Genomic DNA, 27,085 nt, shown 5'->3' on the forward strand with positions numbered 1-27,085 from the left:
GTGCTGTGTCCGTAATTTCGTATACACAGTATTCGCATATACCCCATACGAGTTGGGACAGTTGGGTCAACATTCTCACGGGGCTACAACCATTTTATCGTGACGTTTTTTCCACCTCGTTGTTATTAATATTATAACTCGCAAGTTATAGGAACGTAACATAACTCTTATGTTATGCGGTTCTAAAATCTGTATTTAATGAATGGCAGGCATATAATAACTACATAATGAAACTATTTGGCTTTATTATTTATAACCCTATAAAGTCGAGGGGCGCTAAATCGTATACTAAGCATCTTTTAGATAGGTACACCACATTATTAATTACAGGATTAACTATTATCATCACGGTGTAAGTTATTGTTAAATCGATCGTTCTTTGATATGTTATACTGTACAGGGTGTTTCATCCTGTTTGTCCTTTTAGATACGTAATATTATACCGATATGCCCTGTCAACTACGTATATATTTTAATATAAACTTTACTACCTACTTATAGAATACTACATAAAGTCAAAAACTTACATATTATTATTTGGTTGAATAATTAATGTAAACAAGTACTTAATTATAGTCCTAATACAATTTTGAAATACTTATAAAAATTATATCTTCATCAGTTATTGGCGTTTGTTGTTACTCCTTTAGAGTTTGGGTAAACTAAAAAAATTCTATACATTTAAATATTTATAGGCCGTGATTTGCTCATAAAGTAATAATTTAAAAAAATTAATGATCGATTTGTTTTATTCTATGAAATGCGATGATTTTTTTATGACTTTTAAATTGTACATTGTAATTTTGAAAATCTATATTGTAGTAAAACGATCGAGCAGAAAGATGACTTCCTTATAACATAAACAATGCACAATGCACATAAATTGTAAGTAATCACTGTTTGATTAGGTGATAACTTCAATATTGTTGAACTATTTACGTATATTATTATGAACATCGACGTAATTTAAACAAAATTTACCAATTTTTCTTATTTTTATTTTCAGGTTTTATTTAGGTTAGTATTTTCATATTTGTATAAGACGGTACCTTTAATATTGAAATAAATACAAAAAATTATAAGTTTATATTATATAGTATCGTTTATTTTATGTCATAACAAGAAGGTTAAAAAATAAACAAAAAATTTAGTTCGATTAAAAACATTTTCATTTTCAAATAAGTAGGTAAATATAACGATGGATTTTTTTGTTCATATTGAATGAATAAGTATGGACAGAGCAAAAAAAAAAAAAATAAGCGACGTGGATGGGGTTTCTATGAGTATTTTTTTTTTTATAAAAACTTTATGAAATGTATCTATTTATTGAGTGTTGCATATTTATATGGTAATTTAACTGATGTCAAAACTATTGATTACTTTGTTTCCTAAGGGACTTATAGACCTTTCTTATAAAACAATAATTTACCCATACTTTGATATATCGTGCAGCGTAACCTATTCATTATTTTTATAATTTCTTATATTAGTACGGATTCTAAAAAGTTTTTACCACGATTTAATTTTAATATGCAGATAACAAGAAATTACTTTTAGTTTCCGAATAATGTATTTTTGATCGTCCCGTTTCGCTCTGCCCACCTAAATTTAAGGTCGTAATGTTTCCAACGAGTATTATCTGTTGGCGTTTAACTGTGAATCGGCTATACACAAGCGTACACATTTGGCGTAATCCAAATGATTAATAACCACGCGAGTTTGAAGTTTGTTTGTATATTGTGCTCGCCGCGTATAACCTATATCACAGCTAAATCTAAACTCAACTACATATTATTATAATATAATTATCGAGGTAACGGTTAAGATATAATATTTTTTTTAAAAACGCATAACGATCTAGCATTATATAATGGTGGTCAATAACATGAGAAACAATAATAAATATGACGCAACCGTCAGTCGAGTGCACGGTATGTCACCAGCGGATTTTGTCTTCGGCCCTTTGGTAGGACTCGTGTGATGTTTGCGCGTGACTGTTACCACTGCATTGGTCTGGTTTGTCGGCACGGTCATGTTGCAGTACATGTCATCGCAGCAGGACACGCACACCTGTAAACAGATCGCCAAATCGCCGCGTTTGATTATTATAAAAATAATTCAAAGTGTTGATTAAAACTATATTGCTGTTACATTTTAATGTTGCAAAGTTATGGTTTTAGCCATAATCGTAATTTCTTTGAATTTTAGCTGCAGCAAAACTAGAAAACCTTTGGCAGCGAGTTTTTTAATTATACTCGGAAATCTATAAAATCACTCGTTCGCTTGCGATTATACAAGATTATTTTTTTTTACGAAGACCTTTTGTCGTTTTTTTCAAAACGGAGCTACCGATACTTCTATAATATACTTGTTCAAAATACACATCATTAAATCAATTTAAAACGAAGAATAAAACTACGACTGACAGTGACTAACTAGGTGGTGATCGATGGACGATAGTCACGCGTGTCGCCTTTATAAGTTGGAAAACTGTGCCAAACTACAACTATAGGCTATCACCAAATTGAAAAATATTTCGGGCGTGTCGGTGCAGCAAAACTACGTGTACCAACATGACCTTAAATATTTCAGATCATTCAAGGTGCACGATCTTACACCCCCGAGATTTCACCTACATGGCATTTGAAATATATATGTTATGTACGCACGGTAAGATTTATATTTTATTGAAAACATTGGTTTTAACAGTGTCTGTATGCATATAAAGTACATAGTTCTCATAAGTTCTTTTCCAAGCATTAAATGTGCAATAAAACATTATTTAAGTAAGATTTATAGATTGATAGATACTTTTAATAGAGTTGAGGTATTGCTGTATTGAATACAAAAATAAGGTGGAATCATATTATTATATATTGTACAAGAAACTCTGGAAATTTATTTATTAAACATGCATTTTGTAAATATAAAATAATTTAGACTGATAATTATATTAAAATAGGTAATATATTGTTGGCCTTGTGGTTAAAATGTATAATTTAAAGAAGATGATATGTACTTTTTCTTGATCAATTATTTAATTTGATTACATTTTAATTTTTTTAAATTATACATATTAGGTATATTTTAATTAGAGTTTAAAATTTTCATGAAATTTATTTTCTTGAAATATTTCATTGCGATGAAAAATAAAATATAAATTATTATATTTTAAAGTTTATAATCACGTTAATTTGCGAGTAAAAATTTTCAAAAGTTGGTTTATTGTGTGAAATAAAGAAAATATGTACAATAAATAATAATAATAATACAATAAGGACCAATAATAAAACAAGTGATAAACATCAAAAATGTATAGTGCATATTTTTGCATATTTACTATCATTATTTTCTGTATATAATCAATATATTATTTCTATTCAATTATAACCGAATACATTTAAAAGAAGAAAAAAATATTTTTCAATATTTCATTGAAATATTTCAAAATGAGTGAAATTTTCAATATTTCAATTGAAACATTTCAAGTGAAATATTTTAAATTTAGAACTCTAATTATATTATACCTATATATAACTTATAATAGTACCTATACGTACTCATTATGTAAACACTAGAGTATTTTTTAATTTTTAATTAGTTATTATTAAAATAAAAAATAAGTACTTATAACATGTTTAATGTTTATATGCACAGTTAAGAGGATTACTTAACCTAAATTATTTTATCTCATTTAAATTCAGTTTATAGTTTTGGTTAGGTAATAATAGCCCATACGTGATAATGCAGCTATTTACAATAGATATTATACGTCATATATAATTCATTATTATAACTATTTATTGATTTTTTATTTCTCGTTTGTTGCGTAGCAGTTTTACATTGTGAGTTTTAAATCTCAAGAAAGGAACTTTAGATTGACAGGAATATGTTAAGTTATTTTTAGTAGCACTTTATTAGTTAAATTGTATTAACAATCGGAATGTAGCTGATAGACGATAGCGGGCTTTAAGAAGAGTATAATATTATAGTGAATAGTGATTGATTAAAATGAACAATGGACAAAAATCACAATGGAGTTTTTTTTTGTGTTTCTTCCGGCCATCTATTTGATGTATAAATCCCATCCACAACATCTTTACCTTTCCATTTTATTTTATCTCCCGACATTACATCGATTTATTATTATTTTTGTCTCTTTAAATCAAATGTATCACGCTCAGTTTCCATTCATCACCCACTGCACGTCCAAACCACATCCATTTTTATCAACACATACCTTTATCGTCTACGCTCATAAGTCATAATACTCATCTATACGGTTTATGCTACCGCCATTGTTGATATTTACCTGCCATATTAATCAGAAAGTAATGATTATTTTATCAATGTACAATTATTATTCGAAGTCAATGACCATGATGCATACGTAATATACCGGTCATTTGTACTATCCCACACACATATTATATATTTTTAATTAGTAAATTAATAGCATATAATAACGTTTACATAGGTAGTTCATTAGAAAATTATTACATTAATCTGGTGGGTACTACATTTAACTTACTAATTACTAAATCAATATAATTAATTGAAATGATATCGGGGAATTCTCTCCTCTCCTCTTCACGTCACTTGAATCCGTCACCACGATTGACGAAATAATTTTCCAATTAAATCCAAAATTTAAGGAAAATCGTACAATTTTATTTTTTTTTCGTTCCCAACATTAACAATTATAAAATTTGTCATATTTAATTTAAGCTATCACTGAATTGGATAGAAAATCAGTTAAATTACACAATTTAAATTATTGACGATTATCATGTGTAATATAAAAAAAGGGTTAACGACCTAACGGGCTCTTCTTCGCCTGACTACATAACTTATGGAAACGTTCTATATTACGTACCTTTTTATATTTATTGCTTAAAAGTATACATAGAAAATATACCTCTACAACTGACGCATTTGATAAAACGTTGGTAACTAATATTCGATAGAATATACATTAAAATAGTATAACTAAATAACTTACAGTCTGCCTGTCAATGCTTAGACAACCGACAGTGGACGGATGACATTCTGTTCGGTTAGCACATTTTTTGTTCACAATGACACTAGTTCCAGTCGAATCCATTATGTGTAATGTCTGGCAGTAGTCTAAATCTACGGATACATAAATTAATTTTAATTATAGTTTAAAAAAAATTATAACTGATACTTACCTCGAGCACATGGTTTATCAATGGCATATTGGTTGCATGTCAAATTGTCTGATACGTTTACGCAAGTGTAGCAAGTTAAATTTTCTGAAATAATTAAAACAATCTATGAAATAAATATAAGATTTTTAAATAATTCATCTTTTAATAACAACTGTTTTCTTAACAAACTGTATTCTGTAAAATATTATTTGACATTCATTATTGTTGTTATCATTTATTTTTTATTTAGTTATTGATGTATACCTTTAAATAACAAACTGCATCGGGTCGCAGAAGAGATAGGTTTACGTATGGTTTATAACTTGATACACATAATATTAATAATATTGATACACCTGTGCACGTTGCTATTCTATACTATAGTATAAATTTGGCTATTATTCAAATTAGCCACATGATATTTAAATTCGATTTGAACAAAATATGCGATAGGCGCATAGTATATTTGAAATGTATTTTATTTTGTTATTTTGTAAATATGATAGTGTTATTAAAAATATCAACTACAGCTCGTTTATTATAAGTTTGTTTTCTCCAATCATAATTAAATTGTAAAACATTAAACCTCGTAGTAAAACATATTAATTAAGTCTGTGTGAAAGATGTTTACTTGTTTGTATATAAAGTATAAAAATTTCAAGCATAAATTGAGAATTAAAAAAAAAAATCTGACAGTGTATTTTTAATAAAACGTTTTAAGAAAACCTAACGATGTGATCCATCAAATATTAGCGTGAAAAAATTATGTACCATAATAATTATAATAATAATTGAAAAGAAAATAATTAATAAAAATATTTGCATTAATGTGACGTTTTTTTTTACCATTAACTTAGTTGTTAATAAATTTAGACAGTCATTATCGTTATTATTAGTTCTGAAAAAAATATATTTTTGGTGTTTATTTTGTATAACTGATAGCACTCAAATTGGCAAGTTAAACGTTTACTATTTCCGTTGAAATAACGATTTGTGAATTTAAATTTGGTCAGTATAATCAAAGGTGCCGTATGGTGGAGGGCGGGTGCAGGGTGTTTTTTGGCGACCCTATTTTTCCTGTACCCTTTCCTGGTCCGGACTTACAAAATCCAAGAAATTGGCCCGGTTGGTAAATTAATGATCCGAAGTTAAATCAATGATTTTATATAAAACTATGGATGACATAATAAAACATATTGATTATATGAAGTAGGTTTTAACACTATTAAATATTCACCGTATTAAAATTAGTTTCCATTTATTTAAATTCAACTTTCTATATTGCTGTTTTTTCTAATTTTCAAGTTTGTTAATTTATTAGTTTTGTACTGTATAATAATTAAAAAACGTTTACCTATTTTACATACATACATGCTACTAAACACACTAGTTATCACTATTATAATTGTTAGTATTAAATAATTATTTAAAAACCTTGTATCAAATATTTAACTTTAATTTTTATGCTTAAAGTAACCCGATGAAAAATTTATTTGGCCTTCCTTAAATTTTGATACCTCTTTTTAAAACCTGAAATGGCGCGCCTGAGTAAAATAAGACAATAGTTACTAGAAACAATATTATAAGTATTCAATTTTACCATACGAGTACGTGTTATCAGTTTTTAATCATGATAATATAATTGACGGTTAATTGCTTCAAAGAATCCCTAGGACACTAAACACATTTAGAGTTTTATTCTAAATGAAGAAATTAATCTTAAAATAAATTTGAAAATCGAATATATCGTATTTAAATATTTCTACAGAGGAAATATGTGACACATTGTCACATTATGGGCATTGTTTTTATAAAAAAAATTGTATAACAATACATTTTTTCATCATATTTAATATTTATTTTTCTATTATTTTGAAAACAGATAATAATAGATTATAAATTTTAAGAAAATATTTATATATATTTCATTATTTTTACTATGCTTTCATTGTTTTTTGAGTAAAACAAAAAAAGAAAAGTTTATTGTGTACTGGTATTTTTATAAATTGTTGTACAAACATTGACACATTGTGTATAGTATTCATGTTCCATCTTAAGATTCTTAGTCACGAGAGAATTTGTTTGACAACCATATGTTTTGACTTATGTTTTCGGGAAAAAAAGTTTTTAGGGTAGTAAGACTGTTTCAAAAGTTTCGTGTAACATATCTGTCGATTGAAATTTAAAAGAAGTTCCATGGTAAGAAATGCCTATTTTTTTTTCGAAAAAGAAATAATTTAAATTTATGAATGTAATATTTGTCAATTTACAAATATTTGCGCATTTGTTATTTTATCATATTTTGGTTCTCCTCGAGTAATATAATAAGTTTATGACGTTAGGGAGACTTAAAATCTCCATAAGTGTGTTTGTGCATTTAAACTTTATGGTGTATAAAAATATGTTTTGTGTTAGTTTGTATACTTGATGTCCAAAAATGCGTATTGTTATAATAATACACAATATACCGCGCGAAGTGCACAAAAGTTAAATTACATTTAAAACAAATAAAGCATTGTTTTAATTCCTCTAATCAAATGTGAATTGAGTGTGTTTCTTATGTAAAATCATGCACGTATACTATCATTGACATTACTTATTTACTATATAGTGAAATATTCAAATTGCTTTAATCAAACTGTTTAATCTAAGCAATAAAATCAAACATGAATTATTGGTATTATAGTAGAATATGTGTTGTGTATTTACTACATATTGTGTACAAACGCATACAATTATTAGTACATTAAATAACAATAATATGATGCCAACAATATCTGAGATTACGTATTATTGTATTTTATAATTCAATAGGTAATTTTGCGATTAGTTAAATACATATTGATTTAAAATAATTGTCATTATACAGTATGTATTGTGTATCGTATTTTCCTCGGATTAAGTGTGAGTGCGTGACAGATTTTAGAGAATGCTTATTTGTATGTTTGATTAGGGTTTGTACTTTGTTGTTAAAAACCTGCCATTATCTACAATTGGATGTTTCAAAATGCATTTATATTGTTTACCAGTGAATTACCTTCTGTCATGTTTTGTGTGAAAGCTTCGGACATTTTGGTATCGGAACTCAGCGGTCTGGCCACGCAACCAGATAACAAGGCCCATCTAAATAGTGGTACCATCCACGGGCAACCATGAGGCATACCTCTGTATGACCCCAAACATTACCTAAAAAAATAAAAAAAATAAATTAATTTTAGATTTTCAGCATAAATAAAGTATTAATTTAGATTTTCATCCATATATTTTTATAAATTTATCCGTATACTTTTTTTGTGCATAGATATAGTGTTCCAAAAGTTTTACAATGACGTATAACTTACTTATAATTATAACGCATGGTGCCTACAGAGTACATCAGCTAGTTAGATACTTAAATGATCATAATAAATTAGTACGAATTGGATATTGGTAAAAGATAGTAGTTGAATAAATTACAAACAATTTCGGACAAAATGAACATATATTTTTAACGATAGGTGTTAAAAAATTTTGATTTAAGTTAAATAGTCCGGTTATCTACTGAGATAAATGATCCATATAAAACATGTGACATAAGTAACGTTTTATATATATATATATATATATATATTAATACAATAGTAATGTATTAATAATAACATTTGAGGTATGCTGTAATAGTTCAATATTTAAATTCATAATTTATTTAGATAAAAATAAAAATTTAAAAACTAATTTTATTGATTTAATGTAATCATACTTGATAATTCAATAATTCAATAATAATTTTATAATCAAATATTATGTTGTTATTTTGTTTATAAATAAAATGTTTTATCTAAGTATTCTTGTTTATTTATGTCTTTTCGAATTGTTCAACAATCAATATGTCTAGTATGGTCCACACAATCTTTGGAATTATTCATGCGATAGTGTTTAAGCTCAATATCATTTAATTAATCTTGTCATACGCAATACGCCAACATATTGTTGTAGTACTTGAATTAGGTTATTTATTTTAGAAAATAATATTCTTTTTCAAATATCGATTATATATCATCCAGATACTTATTTTAACATAATTTACAGTTTTACACGTAGATCACAATTTTCTTCTTTTTTTTTTATACCAAACATCATCTATATATTTTTTTTATAAATATTTAAAAATATACTTACAACTAAAAAGTGTAATGGCATAATGGCCTTTTAAAAAATAAAATGAAAACTAATTAAAACCTCATTTAATTTACTTACCACAAAAAATATTTTTTTTTTGTCTGCAGGCCAGATGAAATTCATTTATAAGTCGCCATTTGGCGACCTTTAATCCATTAAAATGTTTAAAATTGATTACAATTTAAAATATATAATTACACCTTATTAATATTTTTATTTGAGCGACGAAATAATATAAGGACTCTACAAGGAACTAAGGAAGTCATTAAAAATACGTCATACGAATGGGAATCACGTTTCAACTATTAGTAATTTTTTCTTGTATTTGTTTTTATATTTATGTCACTTTACATGTTAATTTATCTTGCAGGTAGTCAATAATACATGTGTGTTAAGCCGACCTTGATGTAGGTACTTGACGGTGCTATTCTAGTTTTAATTATACCTTAGTAAAATTGAAGGAGCTTTGTTTAGTTTTTTTTTGCAAATATATTTTTGTACGATTTTTTTTCAAAAATTCTACGATAAGTTTATTAGTCGTTTATATACTGTTTGTTATGTATATTGTATACACATGCACATTTTAATGGATCGAAAGTTGAAAGGAGTGTTAAATTATTTGTCATGAATATTATATGTTCAGAAAAGTCATACTTATAAGGTACTTTATGTTCTTACTTTTTATGAACATTATTTTTATTGTGTGTTTTTTTTTATCGAATATTGTAATAGCAAGTTTATTACTATTATTATAGTATTATTTTAGATTTAAAGCAATACATAAAGTGTAGGAGCTATTGATTTTATAATATGTACGTTTTTATTAAGCTAAGTAATTACTTGGGTACTAAAAAAATTTAAAAATTTTCACACTGGTTAAATCTCTCTAAAATTAAACACAAAAATAATATCTAATTTAAAAATTAATACTTTTTAAAGACTATTATATTTTGAAAAGTTCTAATAGGTAGAATACTTATAAGCAAATTAGGGTGTGTCTTGACTATTTTAAATATTTGGACAGCTAAAAATTGATTTTAAATGTAATGATTTTTCAACGCTTTCAGTTACTTGAACTATATGTGCTTGCTTTTTGGTAAAAGTTAGCTATAGTGCGTGTTCAAAAAGAAAATATATTTATTTTGTCCTTTATCAAACTGAAAACTCTATAGTTAGATGAATAAAAAGTGATTTTTTGAATATAATGTTAGTATAGGCTTTCACACCGAAAAAACCCAGTAAAAATATTGTAAAAGTTACAAGAAATTCATTTTAAATAAAATTAATTATATTGTTATACTTATATCGCAGACAAAAGTTCATATATTTTTTTATTAAAACATTCACATTGAAATATAAATCATGTTATAAACTTGGCTTTGCTTGGATTTTTATTGCTTTTCAAATGGAATTTATGATGATTTATTAAGGATATGAAATTAAAAATAATAATAATAATAATAATAATACGCATCATTTTCTTATAACGCAGCGAAGAGACACTAATGACAAATGCCCAGTATCCGGAAATAGTTATTTTTGTATTTTGAGAATCTTGATATTTTTCGGCAATAATAAAAACAATTTTCTGACGTGTCAATTTTTTTTTAGATTTGTTTCCCGTTGGTGTAATTAAACACGTCCCATCGAAAGGCTACGGATACGAGACGAAAGTGTTGGACTTAAGTGTTGCGTGAAGATTAACTATCGTCGTTGTCACCACCGCCGAAAAGTTTTCAACAGAATAACTTCCGTGTATAATAGGTCGCCGAGGAAAACTAACTTCTCAATAATTTAAAGGTATAATGTGAAGTAAGAGTGAATGGAAGGTTTTCCGCGACAGTTTGCCAACAGTTACACGTCGTTATTAGTTATTACCTTAGACTTTAGAGGGTAACTTTTGACCACGAGCGAGAGGATGGGTGTTTTTGTATACAACTTATGCGTACACACATACGCACACACGCACGCGCATATTACTACGGTGTATACACACATAGTAATACTATACACGAGAGCATATACTTGAGGGTCGGTGCCACGGCCGTTTAAAAAGCTCGGCTTATTGTTGTAAATGTCTAACAGAACAATATAAAGTTGTTATCTCAGTGTGTGCAGTACAATATCGCGTATTGTAAGAGAGAGCATTGTATCCGATTATAATATTATTATTAATAATACCTACAGCACCAGTACCGTGTTTCTGGTACACTATATACACGGGCGCACGCGTCCGCCCGGCCGGGGATAATGAAAACACATGGTCGTCGCTTTTCTTTTGTTGTTTATTATGGCGATGATGGCCATAACATTTTAATCTGCCCCGCACTTGCTTGCCGACGGACTTGCGGGTCATCCTTAAACGTTTCAAACTTTCCGTATTAATCGGGTCATCTGTTGTCGGTGAATTATTTATTGCCCTGCCAAAGCCACCTTCCGTTTTATCGTTTTATTATGTAAATCTTCACTAACCTCAACCCAATTATATAGGTAAACCCGTACAGATAATATATGTATATAGGTATAGGTAGCGTGCATTAAAATATTATTGTCGTGTGGAGGTGTAAAATCTAATCTCGAGCCTTTGCCATAGTGCAAAATTTGCCACACACTTAATATTTGTTGTTTATTATTCATGAGTGTGTTGCCAACGTTTTATCAGACGACAACCGTATATTACATACTACGACGATGACGTATGCACGACAAATATCTGCAATGACTGTTATTGATAACACCTTTTTAAAGTGTGTATCCCAATTATAATATATATATATATATATATATATAAGGTGTAACAAGACTATTTGACAAATTTCCATTACAAATGTTACTATATTTGTTTAATAGTCCTGTTACACCCTGTATATCGTATAGATAATATATATAGGTACGGGTAGTTTTCGAAATCTTCGTGTTCATTACTAAATTATTTAAAATTTTTTTTTTTTCCAATAATTCCTATCGAGAGTGATTTATTTACTATGAACATTTCAGTACAGGAATTTTATTAATTTTTAGAACTAACGCTATATATAACGCGGGTTTTTTTTTATGTACGAAAAATTGTGTAAGTAGATTGGATACATACGATATGTGCTATTTCGTATCTACGCCGATATGTGTGTTTTGGTATGGCATATTCACTTTTAAACTAAAAAGTGTATAAATAAATATTGCTTTGTAATAAACTATAATATCTTACAATTATATATTTTGATGTACAATACTACAGTCTTTAACGATTCGATTTCTAGTATAGTTAGTTTTCTGTTGAACTTTTATTGCAGTCAGATAAATATTTTATACACGTACAAACATAATATATATCATATATATATATATATATATTTAATTTATGTTAGCAACATTATCTGTTTATATCCATCACACAATTTTATAGCTTAACCACTCTATTTATTTTATAGCTGAGTTGTTCAATTTAAGTAAATATAGACTATTTCAAAAATAAAATTACCAAGAAGGCAAAGAAGTATTTATTTAGTGCTTTACGTATACGATTTTTTAAATGTTTAAACAACCTAATATATTAAAGAAATTGTCACTGTTAATTTATTGTTACCTTCAACTGGTTATAGCTATTAAAAAACATTTAAATAACCCTATAATAAATATAGAGCACTTGGTTAACACGTCTTTTTAAAATGTGACAGGTAATAGGTCATGAAGCTATATTTATCGAATTTTAAATTAGGTATTTTTCCCAATAGTATATAAAACGGAAAGTCCGTTGAAGCCAGATTTAGTTTACTTATAATTGGATAGAAAAAGATAATAGGGATTTGCTGATATTTACATATTATAATAAATAAGATTTGCTGATTTATTATTAAATCTACATATATTATAATATTCTTGTATAACATATTTGTTTATATCTGGAAAGATGAAATATGGAAAAAGTCGTGATTTTAAAATTCATTTTAATCTTGATTTTAATGTACAATTTCAATAAATATTCTTCTGTCATTTAATAAACCAGGAAATAGGAAAATGTAGTTAAATTTACTCTTAGAAATCTTTGAAACATTCTAGTTTTATAAAAGCTAATGTGCACTTTTTTCAGAATTTATTTTTAATTTTATAAAATAGTTAAAACATTTGTTTGTAGTATATCTATGGATTGTGAATAATAATTAAACACAAACAATTTTATAGAACTAATTTTTAGATTTATTGTCGTGAAAAACGTCAGTGGATAAAGAAACGTGAAATAACACGATTATTTTAAAGTAATCCGACATTCACTTATCTTTTTCAAATAAAATAATGTATTACCTACTACTCTAGGAATACAAAGACATCTATCTCAGTTAATTACCTAACTCTTATTGGATTTTTTTGAAGTATGATTATTGTTTAATGTATAATTTAATGGTAATTAGCTAAGCACGTATGTAGTAACCTAGCTCATATTACCAATCATAAATACTTAATGTTTAAGTTTGTTTTCATGTATAATTTTTCATTTGTTCAATAATAAAATTGAGTAGTAAAATAACGAATATTTAATTTATATATTGTCATTTAAAAAAAAAGTGTACGTTATTCAAAATAAATCACGCATATTTATACTTATAAACATTTAGAAAATTTGTCGTATGGTAATTTAAATTGCGCATTATATAAAATGCTAAGTTATCTAACATTTTTAGATTTTGAATGGAACGATGCATGTTTTGATTTTATACCTATGTATTTTTATTTTTTATGTTTAATTTCGATATTTTTCACGATGAAAAGTAGATCTTATTGGAGCTTAGGGTGGTCAATAGTAAAAAAAAATGTATTGGTTTAAAATGGTTGTAGTGGCTTTTTTTATAGTACCACGGATTTGGAAATCGAAGGTATACATTTAATATTCAATTTTAATTGGGTTTTGATGATACGGTGATATTTAATGTTGAATTATCATCAATAATTTCAATATTATACAAAATATAATCTTCAAGGTTTCTTCAGTTTTGTATTAGATCAGTTAACTAACCAATGGATGTTTATAATATGACGTATTTCTTTATATTTACACATATTAAAGTTTACATTACGTATAACTATCTTCCATATGTTTTTATGTGTCTAGCAAATCACCTTACAATACAAATTCACTAGAAGTACTTTGAAAAGTTTCATTACAAGAATTTTGTCAATTTTTAAATATTAAAATATTTCATCTCATCTCATCTATTTAAGCGTCATTACATTTCAAAAGAAATGAGCAAAAATCAACTGATAACGTAAAATGGCATTTTGAAAACACTAATATAATCCATCAAATATAGTATTCAACAAATGACTGCTATTTATTTTCGAGATTATATCTTAAACGTTATGTTTTTGAAAGGTAAGAGGTAATATTTTTAGTTTATTTATTACCACAAATATAATAATTTTTTTTTTACATTTCAATAGGTTTTATTGAATTATTTCTATGTTAAATACTTTACAGTAAAACAAAGTTTTATAGTTTTTTCAAATGAAATAAAATTTGATTGATGCAATTAATTTATAATTATAAAATATAAAAAAATGAATAGTTCGATCAATCAAATATAATGTTCCATATTTTATGATTTAAACCAAATTCCATTCATGTGTTGAAAAATACTTGAAATATTTAATTTATTTGAAAACGATGTCCAGTCATCAATTTCTAGTCAACGTATTAGAAAGTTAAAATTTTACTTTTTTTATATATTAGTGTTTGTATCATGTTACTGTCTTTGTATCGTTATTATGACACAACTAAATTACGAGTTTATTTTTTGAAGGTTAATTCCTAAGCATAAATTAATTGTGTCTTATAGAAAATTGTATAAAAAGGCAATGGAATTTAAAACAGTTTTCACATTATACGAATTTTATTACTTTTTAGTTATTATATTGGTAACCCAATGTTGAATCTATTATAATTCAATATACCTAGGTACAATTATTCTATAGTGATTTCAAACCTTGTTTCACTTTAAATGCATTTTTAAAAATATAGTTTATGAAAAACGCGTAAAATATACAATTTAGGTACTTTATTTAAGTTTTTTTCATTAAGTCCAAAATCCATAACCAAACTAAAATATAATATATATACATTTAAAACAAGATAGATAATATAGTAAAAACAATATAATATAAATAATGAAAGTTTTTAACCTCATTACATGATTAATAATGTCATCTATAAAGTATTTAACCTTTCGTGTTATGAATAAGGATAAAGAGCTTGACGGTGAAACGAAAGTTTGTATTAAATCGCTAGATCTAATAAATAAAGAGCTAAAAGAAATATAATAACATTTACTTAAAGATATATATTGTATAATATATAACTCCATTAAAACTATTTGTTCTGTACAACTATATATTTTTAAGGACCAAAGTAATCATTTAAAATATATATTCTCCTTTTTAATAATATTGGTGTATAAATAGTTATAGAACATTTTTAGTTACCTTCTAAAAAGTCTTAGATAAATATAATTTAATAAGCAGAAAAAATATTTGTCTTAGCGATTTAATATCACTAGAGTTGTATATTTTTGTTTTTATTAATAACTGATGGTATAATTCATAGATAATTTATTATTTATTACTTACTAGTTGTATTAAAAGCTTAAGATTATTGAAGTGTACAAATATATAAACTATTTAAAAGTTTAAGACATAATATTTTTTGCTAATAACCATTAAATACCATTAGTTATTCGTTGTAGGTTTAAACTAATTTAAAAGAAAACAGTTGATAGTATTGACCAATGATAGAGTTTCAACGCTTTTTCAAATTGAAAATATATATTATATAATATCTCATTAAACAGTATGCGTAAAAAAAGTTTACTCCTTTCAACTAAAAAAAAAAAAAAAACCAAAAAATTGTTTGCTTTCTATTTCATCACAATTCATAAGAATATTCAAATGTTAGTAAAACTGTTTCTTTATGTAATAAAATTCGTCATAAAATAAAGAGTCTTAAATATAAATAAACCAAAAACATTATTTATTAGTTAATCAATATCCCAGTAACGTACAAATCCTTAATAAGTATGTCCGATGTATAAAAATTCTATAGAAAAGGCCAAATACATACAAATAAATCTCTTAGACGTCGTATAACAGTACAGTTGTTTTCTTATCGAACGTATATTGATTGTACCTATTTAGGAGTTTTACTGCTAAGACTTCGATTCAATCATTCCACGGTACAATGTAATTAATTATTATGATTCTTATCTTTTAAATATTTTATTGCTGTGCAATTTTTAAATTTATTTTGTATATAATAGGAGATATATTGTTTTAAAATATAATAATAATAAATAATAATATTGTATACTCTATATAAATTATTATTAATAATATTCAAGTTTGTGTGTAAAATTAAAAAAAATGTAGGGTATTTTTTGTATTGTTTTTCAATAAACCTAAAAATGTTTTGTTTCGATTTTAGCAAGTTTAAATACTTAATGTATTGTACTTTTTGTCCTAAAATCACCATTTTATATTCCTTTGCGATTTTGCAACAAATACGAGAGTGGATGTATTTGTAAAGGTACTAGAAGTCTGCAAATTATAAAACTTTGTATTATACTACAAAAAAAAATAAATATAAAAATTACAACAATTACAAATATTTTAAACTTTTGAAATCCAAATGTATTTTTATAACTATTCACACCATTTTAGTGTTGTTCCTCCATCACTTTGGACGATTAATGGTGTGGGGTTACTCTAAAAATTCCACGCAGATCGTGTATAGTTTTCTGATCAATTTTATGATGTCCATTTAGTAATTGATGAAATAACAACGACTTTATACTACGGATAATATACGTAATACATTATGTGATATGATGTGTGTGCGTTAACGTGTGCACCTATATTATGCACACTCGATTTATTAACACACATTATTTGTATGTTATTATATTTTAATGGCAGAGGTAACGTCGTTATTAGCCGTGTTACTTTTATAGGTAATATCCGCCGAAAAGACATTTGTGTGTTATGTTTTAATGTACAATAAATATAATATTGCAGTTACATCTGTGACGCTGCCTTATGTCGCCAAACGCATCATCGCAGTTATATCTATATCCGACGTTTATTAAACCGGGCGTGCATAGAGCAGAATTCGGGTAGGCGATCGGCGATGGCCAAAAGCGGAGGAAGGGAATCACGGTGTTTTCCATTTAAACTCGATTTTCGTACTTTCATCAGGCAGTTTGACCTTGTGTTCTCGTACTTTATATATGTATATACGCATACAACGGAAAAGTGTCATGTGAATATGCATACATGATACACATACATATATACGAGCGGAGATTGAAATCACTAACTGCCATCATTCCGGTCCATCGATAATAATCTGCGTATTGTGAATAAACTGTGATCGGCGCTCAAAGCTTACCGGCTACAGCTGTCCGTTCAAAGCTCGACCGAACACGTTTTTATTCACCCTCCATTTGCACCGTACACTGTTTACTAAATGTTATTTTGTTTTTCAAACCATTTCATATTTATTTATCTACTATTGTTCCGCTAAAAAAATAAAACTCTTACAAAACACGTGTGCTGCAGCGAGCGAGCTTGTAATATCGCGTGAGTGTATATTTATTAGTGTGTTTTTATTCAGACAACGGAACGACTAAAATGAGTTGTAATAAAGTGCAAGAAGTATAGAGTTCCTCGAAAAGGCGTGAAAATAAATATATTTAACATTAGTATTTTGTATTTTTTTTTTTTAAATTAAATTCTAAAAAAAAAAAAAAAAACCGCTCCCAGCGCTTCAAAAATATAATCCATTCCCTCCGGAGACGTTCAAGTGTCTTCGGTCACGATTCGTAGTGAATACTTGATACCATTTTTATGTCAGTAGACCGGTGTTGTATAATGATGTAGTTCTTAAATTGAATGGCATATTTTTTACTTTCTTGCTCTTAAAAGTTTCTCACTTTTTTATAGTAATTGTTTTTCGTTTAACGGGGTAAGATAAACTAACAATGAGCTAGTTATGGTAGAGGGATATATGGTATTCACTGGTTCATGTAGGTGTAGTGAATTACTTAGTATAAATAGGATACATAAATTAACTCTTAAAAGTTTTATCATTCAAATTTTAAAGTTATAAGTGTAATAGTGAATTTCAATAAAACATTAGAATAATACACAGAGGAACCAATTTTCTTACGTTTTATGAATTTGAAAAAAAACACCCTATTTTTATATATTATCACCTGTTTAGCCCTATTGTAGTACAAGATTTGATTGATAAAAATCTTCCAAACTATCCCATATGTATTTAAATTTCTGGTTTATGGTCATAAAAAATTGTAATAAGTACTGCATTAAAATTGTTTTATGTTCGAAGGAATCCGATGACGTAATAATGATAAAATACTAGCGTCTTGCTTATGTCAAAATGAAAATTATAAATGAGTGTTCTTACTGCATCTATAATATATACCATATTTGTAAGTATAGGTACCTACTATATTTATTTTTACTTATTTGAGATAAAAACTAAGAACCACGTTGTAAATTGTAATTGGTTACCTAATGGATGAGAAAAAAATGTCACGGAAGTTGAAGTCTAGTTAAAAAACGGTTAGTAATGAATGAGGAGACAAAAAGAGAAACACAATTCAATACACGTATACGTTAATTAATGTGGAACTTATAACTTGAAAATTGAATATTTCAATGGATAATTGAAATATTTCAAAGTATTGAAATTGGTTTTATATTAATAATAGCAAATAATTTTTCTGCCGCTGATGAGGTTGGGAATTGTTTATTACGATTTAATTTAAAGTGATTCAAGTTTAATATGAAAAATTTTTGTCTTTTTTCATGAAAATGTTCCAAAGTATGTAAGCACATTATTATTTATGATTTTTATTTCTTGTGTTATAATATAATATGAATTTATTAAAATATAAATTATACACTTATGATATTTACATAATATTTTTTAAGTATAGTTAGGTCTTTACAATATAAATGATAATTACTAAAAAATGACGTCTCTATATATAGGTACAATTGTATAGCTAAACATAAAGTTTATGTGCAAAATTATTATTATATCAATACTAGTTAATTGTTCCATAAATTATGTCAAAATATGTCAACAATTTTTTTAAACATCTGTTGTAAGTGGTATTACCACTTCATTTATGATAATATTTCACAACCAGCTCACATAATATATATATGTGTGTTTTTAGTCGGTTCAAAGTAATCAAAATTCATATAATGAATTTTTATTTATCCATCCATGGACATTGGGCATAGAATATTATATAGTTCATGATTTTTCCATTTTTTATATAAACCTACTATGACTCGTATAATGAAATTCTTTACAAAAAATAACATAATTTCACCGAGAATTATAAATTTGTTATATATTATGAGATTTATGACTACAATCAAGATATAATATAATCAAGTTTTACATCACCAAACTACTCGTATTACTTATTAATTATTATTAAACAAACATTTTTAAGATAAAGGGTTTTTCGTTCTACCAAAAGTTGATCTAGAAACTGATGATTAAAAATTTACGAAAATAATTAACAAATTAATATAAACATTTATAAATAAACAATTAACTCTAAGGCTTGAATATAAAATTTAAAATTCTGCTATACTCGTTGGCTAAAACGAAACTGGTATAGACATTTTTAATTAACGAATAAATAATTAAATTATGTATTACCAATGGGTAACTTTTTTACGCCACTTATGCCTTTAAGAAATTATTATTGTAATAATTACCTATGTACCACTGCATCATTATAGGTTTGTAAAAATTGTTTTGTTTTACATTTTTTTAAACATAATCTTCATTTTTTAACAGGTTTACAATTATATTCTAGGAGTTTTTAATTTACCATAATATTATTATATAACTACATTGATAACACTATGACATAAAAACTATATTATGTTTTTGATGTTATATAAAAGCTTCAACTTTCCAGAAGGAATTTTACGGGTACACTTTATTGCAGTATTTATTACGTGTCATGTAGTGAAGAGGAAGTGGTTTGTGAGGATCACGATAACCCTTTTCTTATTGAAACACTTGTCTTACTTGGCAGTTTACACTACGATGATGACCGTCTATTTTACGATCTAAAAAATAATTATTGCATAGCATTAAGTTAAATAAGAATGTAGATTTTAATACTTGAATGACTTACGGATAATTTAGATCAATAATATTCTGTATAATTTAGACAATAATAATCGTGAATATTTATTTCGTTATTCACCATTCATTACTCATTACTCATACGAATTATTCATTCACCATTGATAACTGGTGTGATGAAAAAAATTGAAATATATAAGAATATCATATGAGATTATATAGTATGTATAGAATTCTATAAAATATAACTAACATATTATACATTATATTTGCATAATATTGTAATATTACTGTTCAAAAATAAAAATGATAAACCTTCGTCTTATGGTTATTGTCATGGATATAACTTCTACATGAAAAAAAAATTCACATATCCGTCTCAGCTTTTCTCTCAGAATTATTAACTTTTTCTGTTAGAATAATCTTACCCTTAAAATGGTAATTTAGCAGTAAAATGCAATAAACATTATGCATTTATGCACGTAATAACGTACCAAATTCTAAAATCATAACTAAAATTGTTTTTTTTTTTTTTAATAATAATAATAATAAATTTTCAAATACAATATATTTATAAACTATTTTCAATATTTTAGCTTATTGATATCACCGTATAATGTATAATAAATAAGTGCTTAAGTCAAAGGCAAAATGGTTAGGAAGGACAGTGAGAATAATCCGACTAGACCCTAGTCTTTCTAAGGTCACCAGTCCGGTTATATACTGGATATATTGGTTCAGTCCGAACCATGTATTTATAAAAATTTTACTAAAATAAAAATGATTATCAAAATAAATCTATAAAGGCATATTAAAAAGCTAAATATAAATTTGAACTGAAATTTTAGTGTACTGATTTAACGAGTATTTGTCGTTTTCCTCTTTAAACATTTGTTTATAATTTTACATTAGTAAAAACGATACTGATATAATTATCACAGGTGGATCACTGAAAACAAATGCATTTAGGTTAAGTGCTTTGTGTGGCTGGCAATCGTGATTCGTGAATTGCGCTGTGATCGTCTCATATAAAAAGGCAAAATAAGTGCGTAATCGTGGTGCTTCGTTTTTGGCTCAATATTACGCGTGTACCTACCTATAATATATTTTGGCCCTTCAAAAATATTTATGAGCCACTACTGGGCCATTCAGAGTGCATCTATAGTGCGTAAGTACCATAAAAACATTGTAGTGAAAAAAATGCAGACCAAATGTGATATGATATAATTGGTGTACCTACGAATACGCCACATCTATATTCACGAAGGTATAGGTCTTAAAAGTATACCCCATGGATTTTACTCGGTTTCACATGAATAATTCTATGCTCAATTGCTTAAGATGTCAAATGTAATAATGTTGAATGTTTAAAAGATTTAATGATTTACAAATGTAACTCGCAATATTTGTCGCAATACATTGTCATTAAAAATAAAATATTTACATAAATTATTAAAACTTATATTTTAGTGTTAAAGTTAATGTAATTTAATACAAACGCAATAATTATATGTAAAATCGTAACGTTTAATAATATTTCTCTATCTGTTAGTAGTTAGTTGACATAAATCAGTGTTTACAAAAATAAATAAAATAAAATAATACAGCTACTAATATATTCAACAAGACTTTGAGGGGAAAATTATTTTCATTAGAATAGCCGAAATACAAAAATATTATCGTTAACTATATAATTTAAGAAAAAACAATTTTTTTATATCTAAAAAGAGTAAATGTAACAAAATTTAAGTTAGGTATAGTAGAAAAATAATTAAACTTTCCAAATTAATAGGTATTATTATTTATTTTTTATGAATCTCAAAACTGACAAATTTCCTTTAGATTAGTGGAGTTTAGTTTTTGGAAAATGTGTTGATAATATTCAGGTATCTACGCATGTTTATAAAACCGAACAAAACAAAAAAGTATAATATATTTTATCTTAAAATAGTTTTTTTTTTATCAAAGGTTAAAAATGTATTTTCTGACAATACTTAAAAATACTTCAATACCTAGTTCTAAGTGGTTTTTTTTATATTTGGAGAAATTACCTATTGGTATGATGAAATAAAGACTTAATTGTTGATGAATACTACATGCAAAATATTCCTTAATCCTGACAAAAAAATAATTTCACAGGTACATAATGAAAAAGAATGACTAAAAATAAAAAATTTAAAAGCATTCTTTGTCACGGTTTCATAGTTTGTTTTATAAGTATACCAACTTCATTATCGTTTATAAGAAAAATTTGTTATTCGATATATAATAATAATATATATCATTTATATTCATGGTTATATATTCATAAATTCTATAAAATAAATATTATAACTGTGTGTGATATATTGGTTTGGTTTTATCATGATGTTTTATGGAATCATTTTTTGATCTTCTCAATGCTATAGGTACCTATCTCTGAATATAAATAAAAACTACCGAAAATCGTTGAAAAGGTTGAAAGAAAAACAGTGTGTCGACTGAAGTCTACTCATAATCTTTTTGAATGAAATAATATATCATTGACAGACTTAATCATAATAATACGTTATTATCTAATAAAGATTCAAAATATCATGAAAATTATTTAAAAATTAATTTAAAAAAAATAATATTTTTAGTATTAATATGATATTTATTGTATTCGTAGCATTAAATATTTAAATTGAACTTATTTTAATACGTATTACGTATTGTATTATGGTAAGTTATTTAATATTCACTATTAAATTTTATAAAATTTATCCAAGACTTTAAATTATAAACTAAATATTTTTTTTTATTATTTTGAAATAATCATATATATCATATATATAACAATATATCTCACCATTAAACTCCGATTAATATGCTTTGTTTCCAATTTGATGGTTTACAAGTCATGTTTTATTTTATTTTGTTTGAAACATATCAAACACATTTTATATTTTATTTTTTATAATAATAATTTTTATATTTAATATAATACATTAATTACTCTTTATATCGTGTAATAGTGATGTGAAATGTATTAATTTTGTTTAATAAACAAATTAAATAATTTTTATTTGAAAATTATGCAATGTAACCAAAAATATTAAAAAACTATAATAATCAATTAATACGATAAGAAGATACTTAATCTTTAATTTAAGTTTAATGGTTCTTGGAATGTATGCATTATGCATAGATAATCATACGTTATAATGCAAAATTTAATTTTAATTAAAATTATTAATTTGATATGCAAATATATTTGAAAATAGTTAAAAATAAATATTTTTGTAAGTTGCTTCAAGCTCATGCAGTGCTATAAAAGAATGTGGTATACATTTTTAATAATTTAAAATTTATAATTGAAATTTTATGTGATTTGTGTAATTTTAATTTTTTTTTAATTTATAAGGTAATTTAATATAGATTAAGAATATAAGTAATCATTATTGTTGAGATTGTATTTTCTAAAATATTGAATTCATTCTATTATTATATTATCAAAATTTTATCCACGTTCAAGCTAACTTAATATAAACATACAGAACTTAAAAGTTAGTATTTTATACAAATGCAATTACCATATTCGTGATTCTCCATAAATTATACGAAATTACTCGTATGTATGAAATAAATTTGTATTTCACTTAATTCTACGTTTCATGTTATTTATATCATATTTCATATTAATAAGATATATAAAATATTAATTAATGAATATATTTTTAGTTCATTAAAGTATTAATTATCATTTTAAAAAACCTACTAAAACATATTTTGAACACTGCAGGAACGATTATTATAATTATTTTAATATATTCAATTGCCGCCAAATAAAATTTATAAAATAATCATTTGCGTATTTATAGTACTATCATAGCTTGTCATTATATAATATACATATATATATACAATGGACTACTTAAAATTCGAACTATTGGTTTTAACTTTAAAGTTTATATTACTTTATAGTTTTTATTAAGGTAATGCTATCCTAAACTAAAATATAACCATTGTTTTTATATTTTGTTTTAAATATTTATTTAAATGAAAATAATTTGAAACAAATATAGTTTCAACTAATGATTATTAGTTAAATTACGCATGAAATATATTCTTTGATGCTGAAAGTACCAGGGATAGATAAATGTAATGAACACATATTATCTATATAAGTAAAGAATAATTTAAATTTTCAAGGATTATTCAATTATTTACTTTACATAAAGTTTGGATGACTTAAGTTTACTCTTACGAAAACTGAAATCACCTGAAAAACTGTTGTTTAATGTATTTACAAAGGATGTTTTGTATGTTTATTAGTTTTTTTTTTAATTTTGTAATTCGTTAGACTAAGTATTTTTCATAGAGAAACAGACAACCACTTATAGTTAATTATTGTATTCATATTATAAAATAACAATACGATTTTCAGCATATCTCATACTACGAGTATACCTATATCTGATTGTTTATTTTATTTTTATGTTTAATATCACATAATAAAAGATTAAAACAAGGAATATTTACCAACAATTAAATAAAAATGGAATAGTACAGAGATAATGAAAAAACAGTTTTGTGTAAGTTAGGTGAGATAAGAAAAAATATAGCATTATATTTTAATTTATTGTTAGGTAATTTTATTTATTAACTAAGTTAGACCTAAAATGTCACAGAGAAAGGGGTTATAGAGGTTTGAATCAATTCACGAAGATTGTGTAATCATATTATAGTTTGAAATAAGATAGAAATAATAATATAATAAGTAGTATCTATAACTACTCATACTCAAGTACACACGCATAAAATCTATACGGATATATTATGATGCATAAAATATAATATAGTCTTTTTTTATGCGTACATTTTATAAACAAATTAATTTTGATATTTTTTTTAATTCAAAAATATTAACTTAAACAATTTAAAACATTCCATTATTATTTAAATTTTTACTATCATCTTTCGTATTCATTAAAATTTTCAAAATTTTAATTTTCAAGAGGCTTAAGAGTTAAGTACTAGGTTCGTATGATATTATATTATTATTATTTGTAGAGTCATGCAACTTTTTATCACTTCACATTATTATTTACTATACACAATGCAATTTTAAATATAATTAGATGAATTTAAACCTATTTATACTAAATTAGAGTCGTTTTTCGAATGCAATGATTTGTTATTGAATTAAAATTTAACACATCCATTACAGCGATTCAATGAAGAGGTGTAGACATCTACTTTATAAGTATGCTACTCTACCGGTTATTATTTTATTTTTAATACATTTAAAGTATACGATGTTGCGTTAATGAAAATTAGCTATGTGAGGGTAGGAGGGATGTTTGAAATATAATAGTATTGTATTACTTTTTATCATATTATTTGTATTACGTTCAATATCAGAATAACATCCAAAATATTAAAACAAATATTTAGAAATTTAATCGAGATGCAAATAAAGATTTAACAATTGATTTTTTTATCAACCTTTCCATAACGTAAATGAATATAATTAAATTTGTGAATGTCGTTTAACTATAGGCTTTCGTTTATAAACCGTTAATCATAATATTAATTTATCTGGAAAAAAAAATGATAGATATGATTCGTTGATGATGTTTTTTTCGTGTATTTACAATAATAATCAAGCGTTCTCTGACGTTAATTCTAGAAAAGCACTGCTATGCCAGCAGAAATAATCCTCGCTTTTAGGTGATTGTGGAAGTTTTCGATCGCAATCATCACCAGTGTAGAACTCAAACAAACCTGTGCATTCAAATCACGAACAACAATAGAATTGAAATTTCTGCGCACTCTTCTCGCGTTCTGTATTGTGCACACCCAATTCGTACTGTTTTTTATACGGCCATAGCTTTTTTCACTTGTCCCTCCGTCCCAGGATAATTTAAAATAATAAAAAACGGGTATATAATATATGTCCACGGGCCACGTTAATTTATAGTTCGACCATAATATAATATACAGCGTGCTTAGATACCACCACCACCACCACCACCACCACCACCATCACCACCATTAATACCACGGAAATGTCACCAAAATATGTATATTGATTTGCCTTGAAAAAAAAAAAAATGTTCAAAACACAGTCCACGCATGGAAAATCATATCTAAACTTATGAAAACAAATTCAACCTCCTTTATCAAAACCAATTTCGACAAATCCATCTGCCATACGTTGGGGAAGAATGTTTTGAAGGTGCCTCCGTGTCTTTCAGTGCGCCAATGACAACCGATTTTACCCCAATCAATCATTTATTTCATAATATCTGTACAACTAAATTTTTTAATATTATATGAAAACGTATGGGTTTCGAATAGGAGAAGATAAAGCTCTTCCTGGAATGATTTAGTTTTCACAAATATAATGATTATTCAAAAAACTTTACAAACCGCAAAGAAAATATTTAATCTTTTGTTAAACGTTATCATTTAAATCCGAGCGCACAAAAGCGTATATAGTATACGTGTACAAATGAAACGTATTATTAATTTTACTCTCAATACGTCGCAATATTTCCAGATAAATTAGTATGAATAAAAAAAAAAAAAAAAATATCGGAACGAGAGA

General features: G+C 25.9%; 1 protein-coding gene across 4 annotated transcripts in view; it reads right to left on the reverse strand.

Moving 5' to 3' along the window:
* Nucleotides 1-1,156: 1,156 nt before the first annotated feature.
* Nucleotides 1,157-27,085, reverse strand: part of LOC113559339 (ly6/PLAUR domain-containing protein 6B-like) — a 61,595-nt gene continuing 35,666 nt past the window's right edge. For 3 of the 4 annotated variants that reach the window (XM_026965039.1, XM_026965038.1, XM_026965040.1), the window contains 4 exons: nucleotides 8,209-8,357; nucleotides 5,193-5,276; nucleotides 5,003-5,133; nucleotides 1,157-2,070 (listed from right to left, as the gene is read on the reverse strand). In XM_026965039.1, the coding sequence (XP_026820840.1) occupies nucleotides 1,864-2,070; nucleotides 5,003-5,133; nucleotides 5,193-5,276; nucleotides 8,209-8,332 (546 nt within the window). In that variant the 5' untranslated portion in view covers nucleotides 8,333-8,357 and the 3' untranslated portion in view covers nucleotides 1,157-1,863. Of the gene's footprint in view, nucleotides 2,071-5,002; nucleotides 5,134-5,192; nucleotides 5,277-8,208; nucleotides 8,358-9,407; nucleotides 9,619-27,085 lie in introns of those variants that run through there. The other variant, XM_026965041.1, reaches the window with a different exon arrangement.

The sequence above is a fragment of the Rhopalosiphum maidis genome, chromosome 4, assembly GCF_003676215.2.
Source record: "Rhopalosiphum maidis isolate BTI-1 chromosome 4, ASM367621v3, whole genome shotgun sequence".
Classification (NCBI taxonomy): domain Eukaryota; kingdom Metazoa; phylum Arthropoda; class Insecta; order Hemiptera; family Aphididae; genus Rhopalosiphum; species Rhopalosiphum maidis.